Genomic DNA, 22,676 nt, shown 5'->3' with positions numbered 1-22,676 from the left:
AGACAAGAAATTCAGGCAAGGCTTTATTGGGGCTCCTGCAGCGGTTGCAGGAGGGAGCAAAAACAAGTAACAGATTCCCTTGATGGTTCCCTGAGTGGAGGTGAGCTGGCTCGTTTTATGGGGTGAGGGTAGGTGTGTGTTCAGGGGTCAGGGCAGAGGAGTGGCTTAGGTGTTTTGCCCACCCCTTTGGTGGTGTTGTGTGCAGGGGGTATGAGCAGAGCAAAAGCTCCCGACACCTTGTTTTTCTTCTGGCTCCTTGGAAGTGGCAGTTGGGTTTTTTGGTCTTTTTGTATCTTTTTTTTTTTAATATACATATAAATTTATTTTATTTTATTTTTGGCTGCATTGGGTTTTCGTTGCTGTGCGTGGGCTTTCTCTAGTTATGGCGAGCAGGGGATACTCTTCGTTGTGGTGCGCGGGCTTCTCATTGCAGTGGCTTCTCTTGTTGTGGAGCATGGGCTCTAGGTGCGTGGGCTTCAGTAGTTGTGGCATGCAGGCTCAGTAGTTGTGGCGCGTAGGCTCTAGAGCGCAGGCTCAGTAGTTGTGGCACACGGGCTTAGTTGCTCCATGGCATGTGGGATCTTCCTGGGCCAGGACTTGAACCCATGTCCTGTGCATTGGCAGGTGGATTCTTAACCACTGCACCACCAGGGAAGTCCCGGTCTTTTTGTCCATAATTTACCCCAACTGAGCATGCACACAGTTATTTTTAGTCCCTTATAGTTTCTTTGTATTTTGTTGCTATAGGAGGTTTGTCCAGGTGTAAGCACTGCAGCACTGTAGCAAAGGGTCCCAGGTCCCCAGCCTGTCTCAGTAGCAGTACAGAGAGTTACATGGATTTGAGAGATACTTAGGTGGCAATTATTTTATAAGCAACTATCAGGCAGGCAAAAGGCTGGTCTCAAGAGACCTAACAGAGTTGTTACAAAGCTGAGCACTGATAGAGAAAGGAGCAGAGACTGAATAGAGTTTTTGTTTAATTCAAGAAACTGACTCCTCGAAGGAGTATTTGGGGGAAGGGCTTTTCACAGAATAAGATAAAGTAAATATTACATTGTTTATCAAGGTGTAAGGTTTTTTTATCTTATCCATTGACCAGTCTTTGTGATCAGATTTTAAGGGCAGAGCTTATGTCTAGATTAGCAATGATTTGCATTTCGTGTGCAGTTCTTATCTCTTTTGGGAATAGTTGAAGAACAGATTATGTATAGATTATGATAGATCATGGTTATTGCCTAAGAAATTCTTCTTCAGTAAAATTCTTTCTCAGCACATAGGGGTTCATTTATTTATTTAGGAAATATTTATTAAGCATTGACTATGTGCAAGACACAGTAGAAGAGATGAAGACTTCGTCCTCAGAGAATTTATAGCCTGGAAGGGTGAGATGGCCCCTCAGATGAAAGTTGACCTTGTTTTATGCACCCTGGTGCCAAATAATTCAAAAACCTCATTCTTCCAAAATAAAATATATTCTTTCAGTAGCAGTGTGACCCTTAGACTCTCTGACCTTCAGTTTTCTCATGTGCAAAAAGGATAAAAATAGTATCTACCTAATAGAATTGAGATACCTGTATAAAGAATTTAGCATTGTGCCTGTACATAACATTAAGAAACCTCCAAAAATGTCAGCTATTATTATTATTGATCAAGAATAAACATGTGCCATAATAAATATTTGTTTAAAAAAAAAACCTAATACACTGGAATTACATCTTATACTGTGATTAATTTCTAAAACCAGGGCATAATCATATATAATCAAGGTTATCCTTCAAAATTTCTTAAATTGCTCAAAGTGATAATATTAAATAATAGTAAATCATTAAAGTATTTGGAATACATGGGATTCTTCAGCAAGTTGGTTAAATTTTCTCTGTGGTTCTCAATTCTTCATTTTATTTTTCAGCAATGAATTTCAAAGAAGTCATCACACACAAATCCACATGAACAATAATTTCACTTTGTCAAATGATAAAGAAATCTAAAAAATCATTTCACAGTTCTTTCCATAGTACTCCCCACCCACAAATCTGTACAGTATATTTCAGGCTTGATAGCATCCAGTCTGTGGGCATATATACTAAGTGGAATGGCAGGAGAAATCCCCAGAAAAGGTTGCTGTGTGTTCTTAAAACCTTTACTGTTGCATTTACCTGGTTAAATGTATATATAATTCAGCTCCATTATATTGATAATTCCTACAACAAAGATCACTAAGACTATTAAGTAGGATTCCTAACACTTCTAACCTTCATTAATATATTTCCCTGGAATACAATGCAATCCTCAAGAAAGTCAGAGCTACTAATTAATCCAACAGTAAGCTTTGAGAAGTCATATAGCTACTGAGTACAGACAGGATCACGCTTAATTAAATTTGATTTTTAAAATCTTCCAGAGATGGCATTTCTAGCCATATTCCCTGGGTAAATGAAATGTTATCCATTCTTAATATCAAGAAATGTTTATTTCTTTAAATGCTGTTGAAGTGCTGTGGAAGGTGGAAAGAACAACGAAAAAATTAGGGACTTTGGGGCCTGATAATCTTGGGTCAAATGTGGGCTCCTCCTCTCACGAGTCCTGTAAACTTGGGCAAGTTAATTAATCTCTTTGAGGCAGTGATAATATCAGTGGGCCTCTGAGGATTACTGTGAATATTAGGGTTAATGTAAATAAAATACCTAATACAAGGTATATAACTGTCCATGATAAAGTTTTACTATATCGCTATCATTGAAACATTCTAGTCTTTGGCTCATTAGGTGTAGATGCAGTATTGCAGTATTCAACACAAGCTCCTTGAACCCTTACCTTTAGATAAGCAGAACTGTTGGTGATTGTAGACAAGGAGTTATAAGACATGAGGGAACTCCATTGGGTATGAATTTAGGGACGTAACAACAGCAGTTTGATACAAAGATGATACAAAGTGGCCAGTTTATAATGTATGGCTTAAAGGGTTGGGGGTGTTGTCTAGAATTAGAATGTAAGAATGCAAATTTATATAATTTATTTCATTTTATTTACATTTTGAAATAATCCAATAATATGCTTCTTAATCAGAGATTGAACCACAGAAATAACCTTCTAAGTCCTTTTTTTCCACATCTTTTAAATATATTCCTTTGTCTTAAATCCTGTAAATTATTTTATTGCACACAATTGTTGTTGAAAGGACAGTGTGTTAAAATTAAGTAGTCTTAAAATAAATCATTAATTTGTTTTACATTCCAGATTGGGACCAGAAATTAGCCACAGTTTCATCGGATCCTAGACCACTTAATTCACTGCCAGAGCATTACTGTTGTGAAGAGAGGTGGCTTTGAAAGAAAGGCTTTTAGACTAAAGTAACCATGGCATTTGAACAAAATAACATTTGGCATTCTTAAGTGGCTCTTTTAGACTGAAATAATGGTAACAGAACTACTTGTAAGTGTATATCCAGATGGCTACAATCCTAAAATATTTACATGTTGCAAATTCTTTTCAGATTAAGTTGGTCAGCCTAGGGCAGGGAATCAAGATCAGCCTTAAGAAGACTTGTCACCTGTTCTTAATGACCCACTACCAGTCTTGTTGCTGGTGTTGGCAAACCATCTCACATTTAGTCCAGTGGTTTTATGTGGGACCAGGTAAGAATATAATTGCCTCCGCCCAATAACTGCATCACTGTTGGAAAAAAAAAAGCAGCAGCAGCATCTGAGGATGTAGCTAAGGAGGAAGATTACTGGCATCACAGACCTGGAAGGTGCTTTGGATGCAGAACCCCGGATATGACACAGGGCTGTAGTGAGATGTGGGGCTGGTAAAAAGAAAGATTAATTGAAAGTCTCGATACAGGAGTTAACATCCCTATCCTGACAAGAAGAAAGCCTGACAACTAGGCATCAACTCCCTAGGCAAAATGCTAGAGGTTCTTCTCTAAGAAATGAAATGATCCCAAAGGAAAGAATCCTACATTCTATTCCCTAGGAACCCCCCAGCACAGTAGTTGGTTCTTTACTCAACACCCCAAAGTGAAGTCTACCAATTAATAAACTCGCCCCAAGAACACAGAGCTACATATATATACACATGTATATATACATACATCTCCACTGTCTTAGTCTTAGTTGTGAACAGCCAACCAAGGATCACCAGAGAGTTGAAAAAATACTACAACATGAAACACAAAGACCAAAATAAATAAAACAAACAGAAGAAATTATCCCAGAGGAAAGGGAATTCAGGGAACAGAAAAGAACCTAAAACAAGCTAAAAAAAATTGCTTTATCATTTGACAAGAGATGGGTCAAAATAATTAAATCCATAAACATGAAAAAGCAATCTTTCCAAAGCTCTTAGAAATTAAGAATGATTGCTAGAAATTAAAAATTTGACAGGATTTAGAAAAAATTCTGAAATATTCTATAGAGAATCGAAAAGCAAATAAAATGACTTAAAAAAAAAAAGACATAGAGTAACAAATCAGGTCCATCATCTAACTAGTAAGCATTCTAGAGACAGAACAACAACAACAACAAAAAATTAAGAGTAGAGGGAATTATCAAAGAAACATTTTCACAGAGCTTAAGACCAGAAGCCTCTCAAATGAAAGCTTTGCTTATCTTTCTATTAGTTGTTACGTTCTTATTTGAGGCAGCTCTTTGTGTTTTAGGGATATGTGTTGAAATATTTTTTTCCCAAGTTTTACTTCTGTTTTTTCATTTTTTCGTTTTTTTAAAAATTTTGTTCATAGTATTTTTAAAACTTTTAATTTGGTCAGATCTGTACATTTTTCTTTAGGGTTTCCAAGTTTCTTGTTTTTCTTTAGAAGGCTCTAAGATTATATATTTTCCTATATTACTTTCATTACTTAAAACTTTTATAAGTTAGATTTTTATTCTATTATAAATTTCTATTTTATGTTGAGATTGTTTTGCTCTCACTCTTTTTAATGTATTCTTTTCCCAGTGAAATGAAATGCCTATATTAAGTTCCCATATATGTTGCATCTATTTCTGGAATGCCTAGTCCACTTCCCTTACGTATCTGTTCTTTCCCATGACAGTATCACATACTCTGATTATAGTAGCTTTATACTGTTTTAATATCCAGTGAGTAAAGACCTCCTTTCTCAACCCATTCCTTGCTCAAAAATATCTTAGGAATTCTTTCACATTCGTTTTTTCACCTAAGCTTCAGTATAATTTTGTCCAGTTACAAAGACCACCATGGCAATTCCGACTGGAATGGCATTAAATTCATATACTCATTTGTGAAGGACTGACATCTTCATTCAACTGTATTAATCAATTAACATATAAAACATATATACTAAATAGGTCCTCTCCCCACTGAAATATCTTGTTCTGTCATTCATTTCCCTTCTACGAAGTTTCACAATTCAGAATTTTGTTTTCAGTGGTTGTTCCGTGCTCTCATGATGCCTCCTGAAGCACATGTATACGTTTTGGCCTATAGTCCTCTTCTTTCATACAAAACATGGTTTGGTTGTTTGGCATCACCTTCCTCCCAGTTTTTCTTGCCAACCTCATTAGCCTCAGCAGCCTCACCAGCCCCTTACTTATTTTGTTCTGTTGCTCAAACTTTCCAAATTATTTCCAGCCTCTGGGTCTTTGCATATGGACTACTTTGTACTTCGGCCACTTATCCTTTTGGTCTGTTTAAATGCTGTTTCTACTGAAGGCTTTCTCTGACCTTTTCCAAATTTAGGTTAGGTTCTCCTTCACAGCACTCTGGTTCTTTTCCATCCTGGCATATGTGTGTTTAGCATGCTGTCCTCACTACAATAAACTTTAGAAAGACTGTATACTTGTCACCCACATACCTAATACCTGGCATATACACTTGCTCAACAAAGATTATTTTAATACAGTTGTCTATGATTTTAAAGACTGAACTGTATCTGAAGAACAGATCCTCTCAACCAGTTTAATCAGCAAACAGCTCACTTTTGAAGAGAAACAGGAGAATCACTCAAAATGGTCAAAAATATGTAAATGTGTATCAACATCAATAGGAAGGTTACACTCTTTTGGTACAAAAATAAGACCACTCCTGACTTGAAGAGAGGGTTCTTTACATTTGCTTCTGGACCATTATTAAAAATGTGTGTCAATAATGCAATGCTTATAGCCAAGACAATGGACTTTAAGAACTAATTATTAATAAAAATATATCTAGTGAAGATAAAAGACATTTAGATCCTTTCAAAGATTCTGTTTTTGATCTCTCCTCACCTTACCTCCACAGACTATAAAGATAAAACTCTTTCTTACATATACTAGTCGTATTACTATTACTTCTCTTATCAGAACAAAAATACAATACACAAAATATACTAGAAATAGTTGGTTCTTTTTAATCAGCTATTGATGGTATAATAAAATAAATTTAAGTGGCACCTAATTTAAACATTTAAAATAGTTCATTGAAGGATAATCTACAACACAATATGTTAAGCCAAATAGTCAAAGTAACACCTCTTTTTTTTTTTTTTCAAGAAGAAATAAAGGCATGATCAACATTATGACCAACAATTTGGGTTCATTTGGACACTTATAGATGACTTTGTAGGCATATTGGCAGGCACAATGTTGAAATACAATCCACTTGACTTATAAATAATGGTAAGATAAAAAAAGAAAGCTATACATTTCAGAATTGTCTGAAATTAAAGAAAAATATCCACCAAATATCACAACAGATCCTTTAATGACTAATTTTTTTTTTTTAACATTACAATTGCTGTTTTAGGGAACACTTTTTCTCTTTGAACATTTAACTAAATGTTCAATGTGTTAAATAATTTACAGAGAGAAATAAGTTTTGTGTTCTGTACAAATTAAAGGACCCATGAACATAACCCCCTCCCACCATCAAAGCTCAAATTTGCAATGGTGTCAGCAGAAAATAAACAGTTCACAACTTAAACAGAATTTATAGCATTACAAACGTTTACAGGACTCCTCTCATTTTTTTCGAACAACGAAGATTACAATGACAGAACTGAATGATCAGAATGTAAAAATATTTGTGCAAAACTGCATTAATTGTTCTTACCATTCAATAGAGGTAAAACCTATGAACACACAATAACAATAATGAAGAAAAACTACATTGAAGGTAATTCTGTTAGATTTCAAACAACATTGATCATATTATTACTAAACACTGAAAGAAAATGTGGCACCACGAGCAGCAGGAGCAACAGATGACTCGGCAATTATGCCAGCCAAGGAAGCTGACACTGGAAAACGCCAAAGTGTATCTCCACACCAGCCATCCACCTGAAGAGACTGGAAACAACTGTAGGGCTTAAAACTCACTTCAATGTCTTTATTCTTGAAATTTGTAGATCATAAATGAAATATTTAAGAAAGTCCTTTCCCCCCCCTCTCAAGGAGTGTTTCTTGCATCACTGGAAATCCTTAAAAGAGTTGAATCATAGACTCTCTGGATTTACCTACACCAATCCATTTAACTGGGAGAGGGAAAAAAAATGGTATAAGAATAGTATTAATTCATTTACAATGTTCAATCTTTGAGATTAACAGATCCCACACTTTTCTCAATGTCACCATTTAACTTTTCCCCACTGTGTCTTTTGCTATCTTTTTTTCTCTATTAGCAGATTATGCCAATTTCTAAACAGAATGTGCAGTCAACATTCAGCACAGGGTAGTTCGCCTTACCATTTCCTGTTTTCATTGCACAATGTTTACAACTATTCAATTCCTAATGATTAGTATAGTAAAACACTGGCCCAAACTAGCAGAGACCTAAAGAACCTAAAGGTTCTTTAATCAGAGACCTAACTTGATTAAAGAACCTTTAATCAAGTTCCTAATTAACTAGAAAAGATAAGCATCTTTGATAAATGGATGATATTAAGAGGACACTGAAGTACCACTCTAACTTTCATATCTCACAAAAAGTAGAAATATCTGGAAAAGAATACTGTTTTAACTTGCACAGCCTGAGAACTTAGCTACTGTACCAGTCCAGGGGAATCTCTAATTGTCTGCACCACATAGGTAAACCTTTATGGCATTTTATAGATGTCATTGTTAAATTCATGGTTGTTTATATTTCAAAAGATGTTGACTAAGGGCAGTGAGCAAACATGCTTACAAGATTTGATCTCAAGCTGGGAAACACAGCTAGCAATATGGAAAAACAAGATTCATGTTTGGAGATGAACCACAAATATAAGGAACAATACAAAATCAGATTAAGTGCATAACAGATTTTATACAGAGGATACTTCCCACTCACTTCACTTGTTGTCTCTGAAATCTCTAACAGTGCAAAAAAAAAAAAAAAAAAGGAAAAAATAATGTTTTAAAAGAAAGATTTCACGTAACTAGTCATAGCCATAACTTGGTTATGCCTAACTCCTTGGCCAGCTTACATTTGTTTTTTAATAAAGAGTTTTATTCTTTATTCTTATATTTTTTAAAATTGGATTTCCTATTTTCTGTACCTATTATTTCCTAATATCTAGTCAAGAAACTCCCCCAACTCTCAAGGGTGGCTTAACCCCAAATGAAAAAAACCACAAACCATTTTTGGTGGTGGTAAAGACACAAAGGATTTGTTATTGAGAGGGAGAAAGGAATAAGAATCAATGTCAGAGGGTAAAAAACAGACTAACAGAGAATTATAAGCAGGGTCAAAAAGGGCGAGAGGTAATCTATTATCTTCAGGCATATGAAGGATTAGAGAAAGATGATTATATTTACTCTAGGGAATAAAATTATTTTATATTTTCCTGGGCATTTGTGCAAATCGTGAGCACTCTACAAAGTAATAATCTGTTTTTTATCCTATTTCAAAAGTAGACAGTTAAGTCAAAAGTAGAAAAAGATAGTTCTTCATAAACTATTTATATTTACCTGGAATTTGAAGCTCATCTTCAATAAATCGAACATAATTTTGTGCATTAATAGGTAGTTCTTTAAAAGTCCTTGCATTTGATATGTCTGTGTTCCATCCTGGGAGAGTCTTATATTGAACTTCAACTTTATTTAAGACTTCTTGGTTTGCTGAAAGTTAAAGGAATAAGTATATTTGTCCATGGTGTACACTGCCTATTGTCAAACAACTTTTTGATGTATCATAGGTTCACAATCTCTTATACTTAGAGCCAGATACATTTTGGAATTTAGAATTTTTCAGAATTTAGAAAGGTAAAACAGTGCACCATCTAGTATTTTATAATCAAACATATTTCTGCAGCAACAGGATTATTCACTCTAAGTGGGTAGATTATTAGTTATAATAACATCAGTTCAAGTCAGGTTTTGCCATCAAATAGTTTTGGTGCCAAATTCACAACTTTCAATTTTTAGAGCTTTTTAGATTTCCACACTATGCATTAGGGATTGTGGATCTGTATAATGGCAGCAATCTCACAGAAAGAAGGTTTGCATATTTGCTCTCAGCTGGGAAATCTATTGTTTTTGTGACTGTATACAAAGGCTTTGCTGGAAATTTTCTTCATTATCTCACCTAACCAGTTTCTCTGTATTCCCTAATAGAAACCGAAAGGGTGCTCAAACAAGAACAGTTTCTTTGACTAGAGACAGTATGGTGGATGCTATGGTACACTGTCCAGATTTCCCTCTTCAGGATTCAGACACTCATTCCCCAGCTATGGGAGTACTGCCTGCTGAGAACTCACAGTTCAGAATCTCCCCAGCTGTCTCCCTGGAGCAGCCCATATCCAATGACTTGTCAATGTGGGGATACAAAGGACCTGACTACTTACCTTAATTTGGGACTACTCTGAAAAACTATTCTAGCCCCAGAGCTCCCCTATGGGATCAGCTAAGGGCTTTTCATGGAACTTCTCTGTAGTTCAACTTCTCTCTCTGCCTAATCCCGCTTCTTCTCTCACTCCCTTACAGATGTTGTTGCTCAGAGCACTTGCAAACAAACTACCTCCATGTACATCTCTATATCAGAGAGTCTGTTTCCCAAGGAACCAAAAGTAGGACAGTTGGTGCCAGGAGTGGTATAAGGAAGAAGGCTCTAAAATGGGATCTTGAAGCTGGATCATTGGCTAGCTGGCTGGCAATGAGGAGGATCACTAGAGGTAGACAGAGTATGGATAATCTCTGGCATGTTATAGTAGTGCAACTGTTAAAACTTTCATGGAAGGTGAACTGGGATGCCACGGTAGGAAGTAAAGCACTCGCAATACCTGATGCATTGAGAAATGAGCACAATGGAACAACGGAATTGAACGGCTCTAGATGAATGCCATTCATGAACTGGAGAAAGACAATGAAAGATGAATGAAAACACCTAGAGAGAATCTCATCTCCTATAGCAGAGAGCAGGAAAAGCTGGGGATCAGGCTTAGGACTCAATTGTACAGACAGCAGAGCTCCAGAGAAAGGTGAATTCTCAAATCCAGCAACTCTGCTATGACAAGGCCAGATCCTGTTTGAGAAAAAAGTGGGACCCTGAGACTTTGGATGAGACATCCGGGTTGAATCCCTAGATTCGCTGATGGCCTGCAGAATGGCCTACTACTTTCTGTTAAAGACTAAGGCTTCCCTTTGCTTGAGGATGATGCAGAAGCCTCTGCCTTGCAAGGCAGCTTGTGGCCCTGTCAGGGCCTACCTCTATCTCCCCTCCTGACCAGCAAACAATATCTAGGGTCAAGGTATAACATAAGTTGGCCAAGGATGCGCGGGGCCTGCTAAAGGAGGAGAGGGGCTACATTCTGAAGGATCTGTAGGACTGAGCCAACATTTACCAGTAGGAGCCAAAGAAGTATGTACGGAACTGGATCCTAAAGGTACTGGATCAAGGGGTCCTGCGAGTGGTGGAATAAGAAGTTTAGTAAGAGAGTATGTTGATATGGGAGTTCTCTCCTATGATCCATGATACAAACGTGATGAAAACATGCTGCTAGGAATGTTCTTGGACACTTACAGAAAGTGATGAACCACACTAAGTCAGAACTGTTTGTGACAGATGACAGAAGAAGGAATCAAGAGACTCAGTGGGGCCTCTCCTTCCAACCATGATGGAGTACATGCTTCTAGACTAACTTTTCCAGCATAAATAACTGTAAAACTGGACAAAATATACGACAACTCTTTCCAGGCAGTGGTCAATAAGCAGCACAAACTGTGGTTTCTGAGAGAAAGAAAACTCGTAAGCAATTCCCGAAACTACTCAACTCTCTGCCTAGGGACAATTTCCTGATCAATGAAAGTCAGGACCCTGGAGTCAGTAGAGAATGGTGTCCCACTGACCTGAGAAGGCAGACATCAGATTTCAGGGAAGCTGAAGTAGCTAGAATCATCAAGGTTAAGCGTCAGACAGGAGGGAGATATACAGACAGAGAGGGTACCTCCCCCAGAAGTCTGTGTGAAAGTCCTGTGGCTAAAGTTCAACCATACATGCAAAGAATGGGACCGTGGGAGGCTTACCAGATAGGAGTTGTCACATAGTTGAGTGGGACAAAGATTCTAGAGGTCAAGCAGTGCTGGTAAAAGGGAAGGAACAGGGTACACTGGAGCTCCAGCACTGCCAGATTGGAGAGATCTCTTTATACCTTGTTAACTCTCCTGGCATCCAGCTGAGACAACAGAAAGGCTGTTCATTAAAAGTAAAAACCATACTTTAGATTGAAATCTACTACAGACTCCCCCCTCAACACCCCAACAAAGCCTAAAACCAGCCTCTGCCAAGATCCACAGAGGAGACAATTTGGAGACTGTATCACACTAGGTTAGAGAGATTTGGGAAACACCTTGGGCTCTCCACATAACTATATTAACCAAGCATAAAACCAAGCTATACAAGGTTCAGGATGATCAGCCAGTAATTCAGCTGTCCCCTAAAACAAGAACCAATACTCTTCAGAGTAAGACAACAGAATCCAAGTCTCTACAGCATATTATCCACAACGTCCAATATTCAACCAAAAGGCATTAGACACAGAAACAGTGATCCACAATCAAGGAAAAGAATGGTCAAGAGAAACCAAACTGGAGATGGCCCAGATGTTAGCTAACAAATAATGACTTTAAACATGTTTCTAAGAACTTGCAGCTCTCCTCAATCCCCAAGGACTGGTCACAAAACCTACCACCCTACCAAGTTCCATTAAGCTAGTCAATATTCCTTCATTTGACATATTTCTAGTCTCATAGGATGACTAAACAATTTAACAGTTTCTATTTCTGGAAGCTGGAAACATTTTTGGAACTTCCTGAGTAATTGAAGAAATCATACAACTAAAGATACGCCTGAAAAAACACATTGCCTCAAGTAGGAAATCTCCCTACATCCATCCACTTTAGACACAGAATAGAAGTTAGAAAAAAATCATTCCTGTGGCTTGAAGGACATAGTGGGTTAATGTATTAAGAGCCTGCTTACCCTGACAAGCAGGGCTCTTTTCTCCTGTCTCACATTTCTCAAGGAAGGGAGGAATGCCTACAGAGAGGTTACTTTCAAAATAGGGACGATAAGATTCAGGAGCAGCATAACCGGGCTCAGTGGTCCCATGTCTCTTCTTGCCTATTTTGAGCACATGCTTGCTGTGACCCAGCACCCAAATGCATAGCAGCTATGAAACAAATGCTAGTAAGTGAATGTACTTGCACTATTCACAAAGGGCATATCAAGTCTGTGGCTATACATCACAAATTATACAGAAGAGCTTTATGAATTGCTCTAATACATACACCTAACAATACTCTTTATACACAGCCTAAAAAAAAGAGTACCTGGGAAATGAGGTATAATTTCACCATCTAACTTGTATGCAACTCCAACTTTGATTTCCGTAAACATGTCCAAAATATCCAATTTGGTAAGTGCCAACCTAATTTTGGAAGAAAAGGTGACGTTAAAATAGCAAATTCTTAAAGGCCCTAACAACTAACTTGATAAAGGAGTAAAGGAAAATTCATACAAAGCTAACAGTTCCAGAGCAATTCTGAAAACTGGTTAGGATTATATTTTAAAGCGCGCCACACATAAAACATTACAGGGCAATATACTGATGTAATTTATCCTCATAATAAAAACAATGACTTAACTGATCTACTAGTGGGTTACTTTTCTAATAATTATAGTAGATTTTCACTCTTTGATAGATCCACATCCTCTTGCTTAGTTTCTCAGGATCAACCAACACATATCCATAGAGGGCTGCCTGGAGTAAAGGATGCATCCTATGGCTGTGGGACACAGCAAAACTGACTATTCCACATGGATGACAAGATACATGTACATTTACACATATGCTATCAATCCTCATTTCTTCACTCTCCTTACCATCAATTCCACCCTTCTGGTCAGAAACTGTCAAAGGAGAGTGAGGAAACTACATCAAGGACCTCTTCATGATACATCAAAATCTCCCAATAAACTGACTGAAAAACAGAGTTTTACAGGAAAATCTATAGAAATTAGATAAAACACCAGGTTTGAGATTCTTGTCCACAGATTACTTTTTTATCCTTTATTCTGTTATTTGCTAGAAATTAAGCATAATTAATACAAACATGAATACATTTTTACATTTACTTATGTGTATGTGTTAATAACAACTTTTACGGAGCATTTTTAGTGTGCCATGCAGCATGCTATATGCTCTCATCTAGTTTTCAAAATACCCTTTTGAAGTAGATAGTACTATTATCTAGATTTTAAAGATGATGAAAAAGGCACAGAAAGATCAACTTGCCCAAAGTCACACAGCATAATGCATGGATCTTAGATTTGAATCCAGAAGTCAGACGTCTCTCAAGCTCATCCACTAAACCACTGTTATACTGCCTCCCCTCTGTATATATACTCTATCTTGCTCCATCTATCTATCTACCTACCTTTCTACCTGCCTGTCTTACTTCCTTCTATACTTATACGCATGTAAGAGTATCACGATTCTTTTCTCCCAACCTTGGATGTCTAGGAAAAAAACCTGGGGTCCCTCTCCTTATGTACCCTTCCCCTATATCTTGGTCCACTTCTACCCTGAACTGCAATTTCATTTGGAGTCTAAAGAGTGAAATTTTTCTATTAGTGCACTACCTCTAGTTTGCACTCCACAAAACTTAACCTGTGGTCATGAATTGTCATTTATGAAATAAATGTTTCTAAGAATACTCACGCAGTAAATCCATTAATCATATGAGCATATTTGAGCAAAACAAGGTCCAACCAGCCACACCGTCTTTTCCTTCCAGTAGTTACACCAAACTCTCTACCCCTTGTTTGTAATAATTCTCCAATTTCCTAAGGAACAGAAAATAAAACCTTAGGACTAGAATACCAATGCTCTAAATCTAGTAGAATTATACTTAAGATCATATAACAAGTCAAAGTTTCTTAGAGATAAACGTCTTTCAGAAAATAAGTAAGTTGAAGATAGAATTCCATAGAGATGATAGATTTTATGTGAGGGAGGCATTATTTGAGATAGATCCACTTTTGGCTTCACTTTTTACCACTATTTTAAAACCAAGAACATTTTTTATGTTATGTTACATTAAATGCTGCATATTAAAAACTAAGTTGTTAGTAAGTATTTATTAAAATAGATAAGTTAGGTCAATTTGTTCTAAGAACTTTAGTTTGATGATTTTCCTGAAAACCATAAGGCAAACTCTCATCTAGTAGTTGCTATCACAATGTCCTTTTGAAGAGAATTGAGGTTGAAAACAATGCTCAAAGTTCTAAGCTACAGCCACTCCCTACAACCTAATTTTCCCATCTATGATCTATCTGTTCCTTAATTTACACCTTTCTGATTAAAGCCATCATTTCATTACCTCACGTATTCTGACATAATTACAATTAATATGTTGCTCTGTCAGGTTTGAATTCCAGCCTTGTCTATCTGTGTGGCCTTGGGCAAGTTACTTCAGCTCTCCATGCCTCAGTTTCCCCATGTGTAGAATGGGGATGGTAATAGCACCCAGCTCCCAGAGTTGTTGTGAGGATCCAAAGAGTTTCTAAGTTTACAGCAATTAAACAGTGTCTGGCCTGAAGTCACCACCAAGTAAGTGTTGGCTATGATTAGACAATGTCTGGAGATCATTTTCCTCAATCTTGACTCCTAATAAGCTCTTGGTGAAAGATAGTTGTTATTTTTAGCTTCTTTCTCCTCTACCATCTTAATCCCCTTCATAAACCCACCTGTCACTTAGCCTTGCAATTACAATTACCTTTAAGTACCCACTAATCCATCCCCTTTTGTTGCCAATCTGCTGCCACTAACAATAAAGGTGTATATAATTTTCTTTAATGTTGCTCTGATTACTCTTGCAAATTAAGTGAAATGCACAGAAGACAATAATTCATTAAGGAAAAAAAAAGCATGATTTTTTATTTTAAAACTTCTAAATTAGATTTACTGAGAGATAGGCTCACATTGTCTTGCTCTGTAGGAAAGGCACCAATACCAACTCTAGTTGTATAAGCTTTCACAACTCCATACACTTCTCCAACATTTTGAGGGGGCATACCCAAGCCAGTACAAACACCTCCAACTGTACAGTTCGAAGAGGTTACAAAAGGGTAAGTTCCTAAAAAATAGAAACAAATAGTAAAATATACACAAATGATAGACATTATTTTAAAAATTCTGCATTTGAGTATATTCTAGGTATTTGACAGACTTATGAATATAACTGTAACCGCCCTTTCAAAGCCTTGATGTTTTATTTCTGATTCCTTTTGTCTGTAGGGAGATAAAAACATAGGTGGTTAAGCTACAGCTGTAGTGCTTATACTAGAGAGGCTCCTTGAGTACATGCAATTACTCAGCTCTGTCTGGTAGGCACTCACCTAAATGACTGCTAAATAATTTAATGCCAAAACTCTGGTGTTATTCTACTATGTAGACTTATATATATTTCAACACTCTCCTGTTAGTTTAAAGCAAATTTATTTTACTCCCCTGATACAAATATTTAAGGTGCACCAGCAACCTGGAGTGACAACAGTACACTAAGAATTTTGTGGTATTCAGCATTTTCTGACCTTTTGATGTCTTCAGGGAATAACCCCAGAAACGACAAGAGTAAGCAAAGAGTGGTGTACTTCCCCCCCTCCCCAAACCCTGGTCCCAAGATCCTCTTCATACTTAAACTATTCACTATGCTAATTAGACACTGCTTTCTTTCCAGATTGGATAGGCATATTATGGTATCAAAAATACATATCTACTATACAGAAATACACTTTAATTGGCTTACTTGGAGTCAAAAGCCAATGAAATGCCAGTAATAGCTGAGAACAATCAGATTTATCCTGAAAGATCATGTTTAGATGAAAAGGCCAACAAATTAGGCCAAGAAAGGCAGCAGTTTGAAGACAATAGCATTAACTTTTTGAAGATGGAGGAAATGCTCTAAATCCACTCAGAATCTCACGTCCAGGGAGTTAATTAAACAGACTTCCATAGATCTTAGAATGTGCATGTTTAATAACAATGTATATTAGCTTTTGATATTTTTAAAAAGGCTGAATTAAAGGTCCTTTCAAAGGATTCATCTAATCATCTTACAGTTCCAAGGAAATGAGGTCTGGAATTGAACCATAAACCAAACAACAAAAAAAAAATCACAGTTTATAAAACCCAAACCCACTGACCCAAATAGTGATTTCATTTTTCTAATGAACTGCAGAACTTAACACAAAATATTCCTTTTTTAAAAAAAGGGTTAGTATAAGATGACAAACTTTCATCATTCCTGAATATACAAGCGAAAAGCCTTATTTTAAAATTCTTTAATGCTAACATTAATTATTTATATCTTAAGCAATTTAGGACTCAGTTAAGCTCCCCATAAGTCATATCTCACTTACCAAAATCAATATCTAGTAGTGCTGCATTTGCACCTTCTACCAAGATTTTCTTTGGTGGTCCATGTAGAGCCTCATATAGGAAATAAACTCCATCTCTCACCATTGGTTTAATCCTTTCCATATAACTCTATATACAAAGACAAAAACCAAGTTCAACGTATACTAATAAATTTACAATGAAACCAATACGAGTAAAAATTACCTGACTTTGACAGTGAAAACTGACAAATGCAAAGTAGAAAGGGATTGGTGATGGTGCCCACCCTACTGCAACATTTGGATTGGCTTTGGTCTCTCATACTGATTCTCCAGAACCAGAAAAGAGACACTATTTCAAGAAAAGTAGAGATACAATGAAATTCAAAGGTTCTATTTTAACCTCACTGCAAATAATGATGACAATCTTCTGAATAGCCAAGTACTCATACTTCATAAACCAGCTTTCAGGAAAATAAACAAGAACTGAATATATTACATTATGCTTTTATATTTTGTAGGTATTAAAAAAGCTGCATTTATAGTCCATATAACCATAAGCTGCATCAAGGTTTTTCTCAAAATGTGGTGAAGGCCACAAGTGACACTGCCAAGCATGCAAGTATCAATAATTGACTACTAATATTCTTTTATTCTTTTCCCATTGTATTCCATTACAGTCAAATACCTTAGCAGTATTACTAGTAGATAATATCAAATACTAACATACACACAAACATGATAAAACGTTCTCAAAACACGTTTAAAGTATTAATAATACTGCTTAATTTTAGGAATTCAATTTAAAATATAATATAAACAAGAGTTTCCCCAAGGCTTATAGTATAACTACAATAAAATCTAGTTTCAACCATGTTTAAATATTTAGCCAGACTAGTATGGAAATTCCAAGATCCACTCATGAACTCACCTGAGTATGTTATACCTATTGATGAAAATATAATTCCCCCCTTGGCTCTAGTCCCCAATCTCATGCTTCTTCCTGTTTTAGTCCTTTTTTTTAATGCCTGAAATGACCGTACCATTCATCACAACCCTTGTTCCTTAAAGTCTTGGTTCAACATATAGTAGTCCCCCCCTTATCCTAGGGGGATATGTTCCAAGACCCCCAGGGGATGCCTGAAACCGCAGACAGTACCAAACTGTACACATACTGTGTTTTTTCCTATACATACATATCTATGATAATGTTTAATTTATAAATTAGGCACAGTAAGAGATTAACAACAATAACCAATAATAAAATAGAACAATTATGACAATATACTGTAATAAAAGTTATATAAATATGGCCTCTCCCTCCCTCAAAATATCTTACTGTACAAATTTAATGTCTTTTTCATCCTAAGCACTTATCATGCACTGTTATACTTTTGCAGTTTGAGGTTCAACAGCAAAACTAGCACAAATTTCTTCTTCCTTCTTCACAATTTCATGGATAGAAGAAGATTCATTCTTACTGTAGACCTTACCAACTCAGCATATGATTTTTTTCTCTTTCCTGATTGAGAACTTTCACGTTTTTACTTAAAGGAAGCACTGCACGACTTCTCTTTGGTGTATCCAAGTTGCCAGCATCACAACTCTTGTGCTTTGGGGCCGTTAGTAAGTAAAATAAGGGTCACTTGACTATAAGCACTGTGACACTATGACAGTCAATCTGATAAGTGAAATGGCTGCTAAGTGACTAATGGGTGGGATGCATTGGACAAAGGGATGACTGACATCTTGGACAGGATGGAGCAGAACAGCAAGAGATTTCATCACACTACTCAGAAAGTCTCAAATTTAAAACTCATGAGTTGTTTTGCAGTTGACCATGGGAAACTGAAACCATGAAAAGTGAAACCAAGGATAAGGGGGTCATTCTGGTCATTATTATTCACCTACTTCACTTTCATTCGGAACATGTGTAAAATAGAATTGAAAAGATATACCCGTACTTTAGCACGTAAATATTTCCAAGTTGCTAGTAATAAATTTAAAATATTTGTTGCATGACAGAATGAAAACAAAATGGCAGTCTATTCCAAGCAACAATCCATACACTGAAATCCAAATACCTAACATTTATAATGTTCCTTGGAGGTCATTTTTTTTTTTAGAAATTCAGTTGAGTGGCTAGACCTAAGGCCTGCAACAATTCTAAAATGACATATAAGGTATGTAAATTCCTATTCAGTTCTGGAATTGATGTCATACTTATTTAAGAGTGACAATCAGACACACGAGAAGCAGCTTGAAACTCACCAAAGATTTTGGAAAAATGGAAGGGTGGAGAGGATAGGCAACTTGACTACTGACTAACTCAGGCACCAACTGTGGGCCTAATCTTTGGCCAATTACCTTACTTGTCTCTTAAGAGTACAGTGCTAAAGAAATTGACCCTATGGGGGTAACAGTCTTAAATGGGCTGGTTAGTTTTATTTATTTATTTATTTTTAATTTATTTTTTTTAACATCTTTATTGGAGTATAATTGTTTTACAATGGTGTGTTAGTTTCTGCTTTATAACAAAGTGAATCAGTTATACATATACATATGTTCCCATATCTCTTCCCTCTTGCATCTCCCTCCCTCCCACCCCCCCATCCCACCCCTCTAGGTGATCACAAAGCACCGAGCTGATCTCCCTGTGCTATGCGGCTGCTTCCCACTAGTTATCTATTTTACGTTTGCACTGGTTAGTTTTAAAAGTTATCATCTCTTACTTGTCCCTTTGTTGATCTATCCCCCAAATTCCTATGAATGATTTTTATATAATACAAAGCTAGTCTTTTTTTCTGCTCAAAAATTATTCAATAGCTAAACTCCCTATCACTGCATATAAGACCAGCATAAGACCTATGATTTGGTCCCTACTTGTCTAACTTTATTTTCAGGTACTTTATTCTTGCTCCCTGCTCCCCACTCAATATTTTGTTTAAGCTACATCATGTAAAGTTACTCAAACATGCCACATCCTTTTAGGCTATATGCTTTTAGACTTAAAAATACAAATTCACTTCACCATTTCTTACCTATAATACTTTATACATATCTGTGTGGCACTTATTAACCTCATGTTCTTCAATCTTATATTTTCAGCTCCTAATACAAAGACTGAATGAATGAAAGATCTAGATGCCAGTTTGGCAAACGAGTTTTAAAAAGGACATTATAAATGTCAGAAAGCATTACCTTGAGTTTTTGTAATTCACCTTCAATGTCTATTTCCAAAGTGGGGTATATAGATTTGTACTGGTTAGCCAAAACTTTGAACCTGAAAAATACAGATAAATCAAGACCTCAGCTCTGTTTAAAAATATTCTGAATAATTTCATTTGATTCAAATGGTTTCCGGAGATAAGTGGTCTGAATAACAATCCCCAAACTGAAGTTACACTCTGAGAAATAGAATCTAATAAAGAAGATCAGTCATATGAATAAATGATACACTCAAAATATTTTTAACTGATAGGGATATCAACAATATAATTAAGGTGATGTGTGTGAGGGGTGGGAGGGGCAGGGAATGACTGAACTCTGTAACCACAAGACTTAAATCTGAATTAACTATATTGTACTGCATGGAAGACAAAAGGGGGCGGTCTAAAATGATGCTTTTGAGAGAGCCAGAGGCAGGCGTTAGCAATTTGTCTCCAATATTCTCAGTGGAGGTGTCCCAACAGTGCAGACAGACAAACTGCTGACTGAAAATGGATACAGCGAGCGATCTTTGATGCCATCTGTTATTAGATGTGACCAACTAACACCTCATTACTGAGTCACCATACAGTTTTCGGATGATTATCAGGTTTCCCATGGAGATTTTCCTACAGAGATTAAGTGTCAATGGGGCATTTCTATTTTTCAAGGTGAGCTTGATAACGCAATAGTTCACCAGTACCTGAGAGCCTAATTATTTCCAGGTGGGAGGACACAACAGTCTTTGGACCTGAAAATCCGAGGACCCTAGGCTGTGGTGACCCCACCACAGCACTGCCACATCCCCCTGGAAACATCTCTATTTCTCAGTGAAACATTCCAAACTCCAATCCTTAAATATAATTTTGGCTTTGTCTTTTTGGGGTACTGATATGATATCAACATCATGTTGTTTTCGTGAAGTTAATTTCAAATTAAGGACCAATTCAAATGTAATAAAAAATCACTTTAATATTTCAAATGAAACAAAAAAGCCAACTCCCACTACTCAACTAGAATACTGATTTTTATCAATCTGCATATTGGATTTTAAAAATCCTAAAAATCCATTTGTTCTTTCCATTTTGAAATACAAGGTAGTTACCTCTCAGAGAAGCCATCAAAGTCAGAAACAAGATCACACATCCTGAGTCCACTCCGAGCAGCTTTGGAAGAATAAACTGGGCCAATGCCCTTTTTTGTGGTACCCAAACTTAAAAATAAATCAAAACAAGCTCTGAGTTAGAAAAGAAAGATGCAGTTCTTATGGTCAGATCAACACAAAGAATGAAATTTTTATGCTATTTCCTTTAAGTTTATTTTCACAGTCTTATTTTCTCTGAAATCTAAACAGGATATCCTATAGTTATTGTTCTTAAACTTCTGGCCTAGAATTTAAACAAAAAAGGCTAGATATGCTTAAACTGCACATACACACACACCCCCAAAAACATACTTTTTTCCTGCTTGTTCTTGTCTCTGTTGTTCCTGGATACCATCAGCTGCTTGATGAAAATCAAATACTGAGGGGGCAAAAACAAAATCAGTTGTTGTTGAGACAAAAGTAATACAGGAAAGCAACATATATTGCATTTTAAATTACTGAAGTTATAAATTCCTTAAGCCTAATTTCTTTATGACAAATTGAATGGATACATTTTAAAAAGCAACAATAATGGTGGGAGTGAAGATTATAATGCTAACTGGTATATTAATATGAAAATATGCCTGATCATTCATTGCTATTTATTGCCATCTATTCTATTTTTTAAAATGAGTCCTTAAGAGAGTAGTTCTGGAGTACCCTACCCTACAATTCTATAAAGCTCAGTTTGCTAAGATATCCTCTTGAAGTTCTGGACTCCAGAAATCTAGGGATTATGTTGATTATCTCCCTCTTCCTCACTGGTCCCAAGCTTCCATCATCTCTCACTAAAGCTGTAGCCTCCTAATGAGTGTACCTATTTCCACTCTTGGACACCTCTAGTTCCTATGTTTTAATGCAGCCACAGTCATCTTTCCAAGACACAGATATATCACCACTGTTGTCTTTAAAACTCAGTATCTTTCTATTGCTTAAAAGAAAAAGACAAAACTATGTTACATGGGCTCCTTGTATAGTCTGCCCTTTCATCTTACACTATGCTCTGCCCCCTTTCTGCCCTCCCATACCATCATACAGGCATTCTTTTAAGTCCTTGGCTCCAAGGCATATGCTTTTCCTGTATGAATATGCCTCTATGCCTTCTCTCTCTTCTCTCTCCCTCTCCTCCTCCCCTTCCCTCTCCGTCTCTGTACTGTTTTCCCCGAGACTACACGAATTTACATTCCCACCAACAGCGCACAAGGGTTTCCTTTTCCCCACATCCTCACCAACACTTGTTATCTCGTCTTTTTGATGACATTCTGACAAGTGTGAGGTGATTATCTCATTGTGATTTTGATTTGTACTTTCCTAATGATTAGTGATGTTGAGCACTTTTTCATGTACCTGTTGGTGATCTTTAATGTCTTCTGTGGAAAAATGTATGTTCAGTTCCTCTGTCCTTTTTTAAGTTGTTTTTTTTCCTATTGTGTTGTATGAGTTCTTTATATATTTTAGATATTAACCCCTTATCAGCTATATGATTTGCAACTAT

General features: G+C 36.5%; 2 protein-coding genes across 3 annotated transcripts in view; one reads left to right on the top strand and one right to left on the bottom strand.

Annotated features, from left to right (window-relative positions):
* The window catches only part of SPMIP3 (sperm microtubule inner protein 3), a 35,645-nt gene extending 32,316 nt beyond the window's left edge, over nt 1-3,329 (top strand). For both annotated transcript variants that reach the window (XM_061185398.1, XM_061185397.1), the window contains exon 4: nt 3,238-3,329. In XM_061185398.1, coding sequence (XP_061041381.1) covers nt 3,238-3,329 — 92 coding nt within the window. The remainder of the gene's footprint in view (nt 1-3,237) is intronic.
* Nucleotides 3,330-6,363: 3,034 nt separating this feature from the next.
* The window catches only part of ADSS2 (adenylosuccinate synthase 2), a 39,396-nt gene continuing 23,083 nt past the window's right edge, over nt 6,364-22,676 (bottom strand). Inside the window, exons 5-13 of the mRNA XM_061185396.1 lie at nt 21,494-21,560; nt 21,143-21,250; nt 20,032-20,113; nt 16,855-16,981; nt 15,415-15,569; nt 14,153-14,277; nt 12,762-12,859; nt 8,904-9,053; nt 6,364-7,489 (exon numbers count right to left, since the gene is read on the bottom strand). Coding sequence (XP_061041379.1) covers nt 7,437-7,489; nt 8,904-9,053; nt 12,762-12,859; nt 14,153-14,277; nt 15,415-15,569; nt 16,855-16,981; nt 20,032-20,113; nt 21,143-21,250; nt 21,494-21,560 — 965 coding nt within the window. The 3' untranslated portion in view covers nt 6,364-7,436. The remainder of the gene's footprint in view (nt 7,490-8,903; nt 9,054-12,761; nt 12,860-14,152; nt 14,278-15,414; nt 15,570-16,854; nt 16,982-20,031; nt 20,114-21,142; nt 21,251-21,493; nt 21,561-22,676) is intronic.

Source organism: Eubalaena glacialis, chromosome 3, assembly GCF_028564815.1.
Source record: "Eubalaena glacialis isolate mEubGla1 chromosome 3, mEubGla1.1.hap2.+ XY, whole genome shotgun sequence".
In the NCBI taxonomy this organism is placed as follows: domain Eukaryota; kingdom Metazoa; phylum Chordata; class Mammalia; order Artiodactyla; family Balaenidae; genus Eubalaena; species Eubalaena glacialis.
This window is presented reverse-complemented; position numbering and strand designations above follow the sequence as displayed.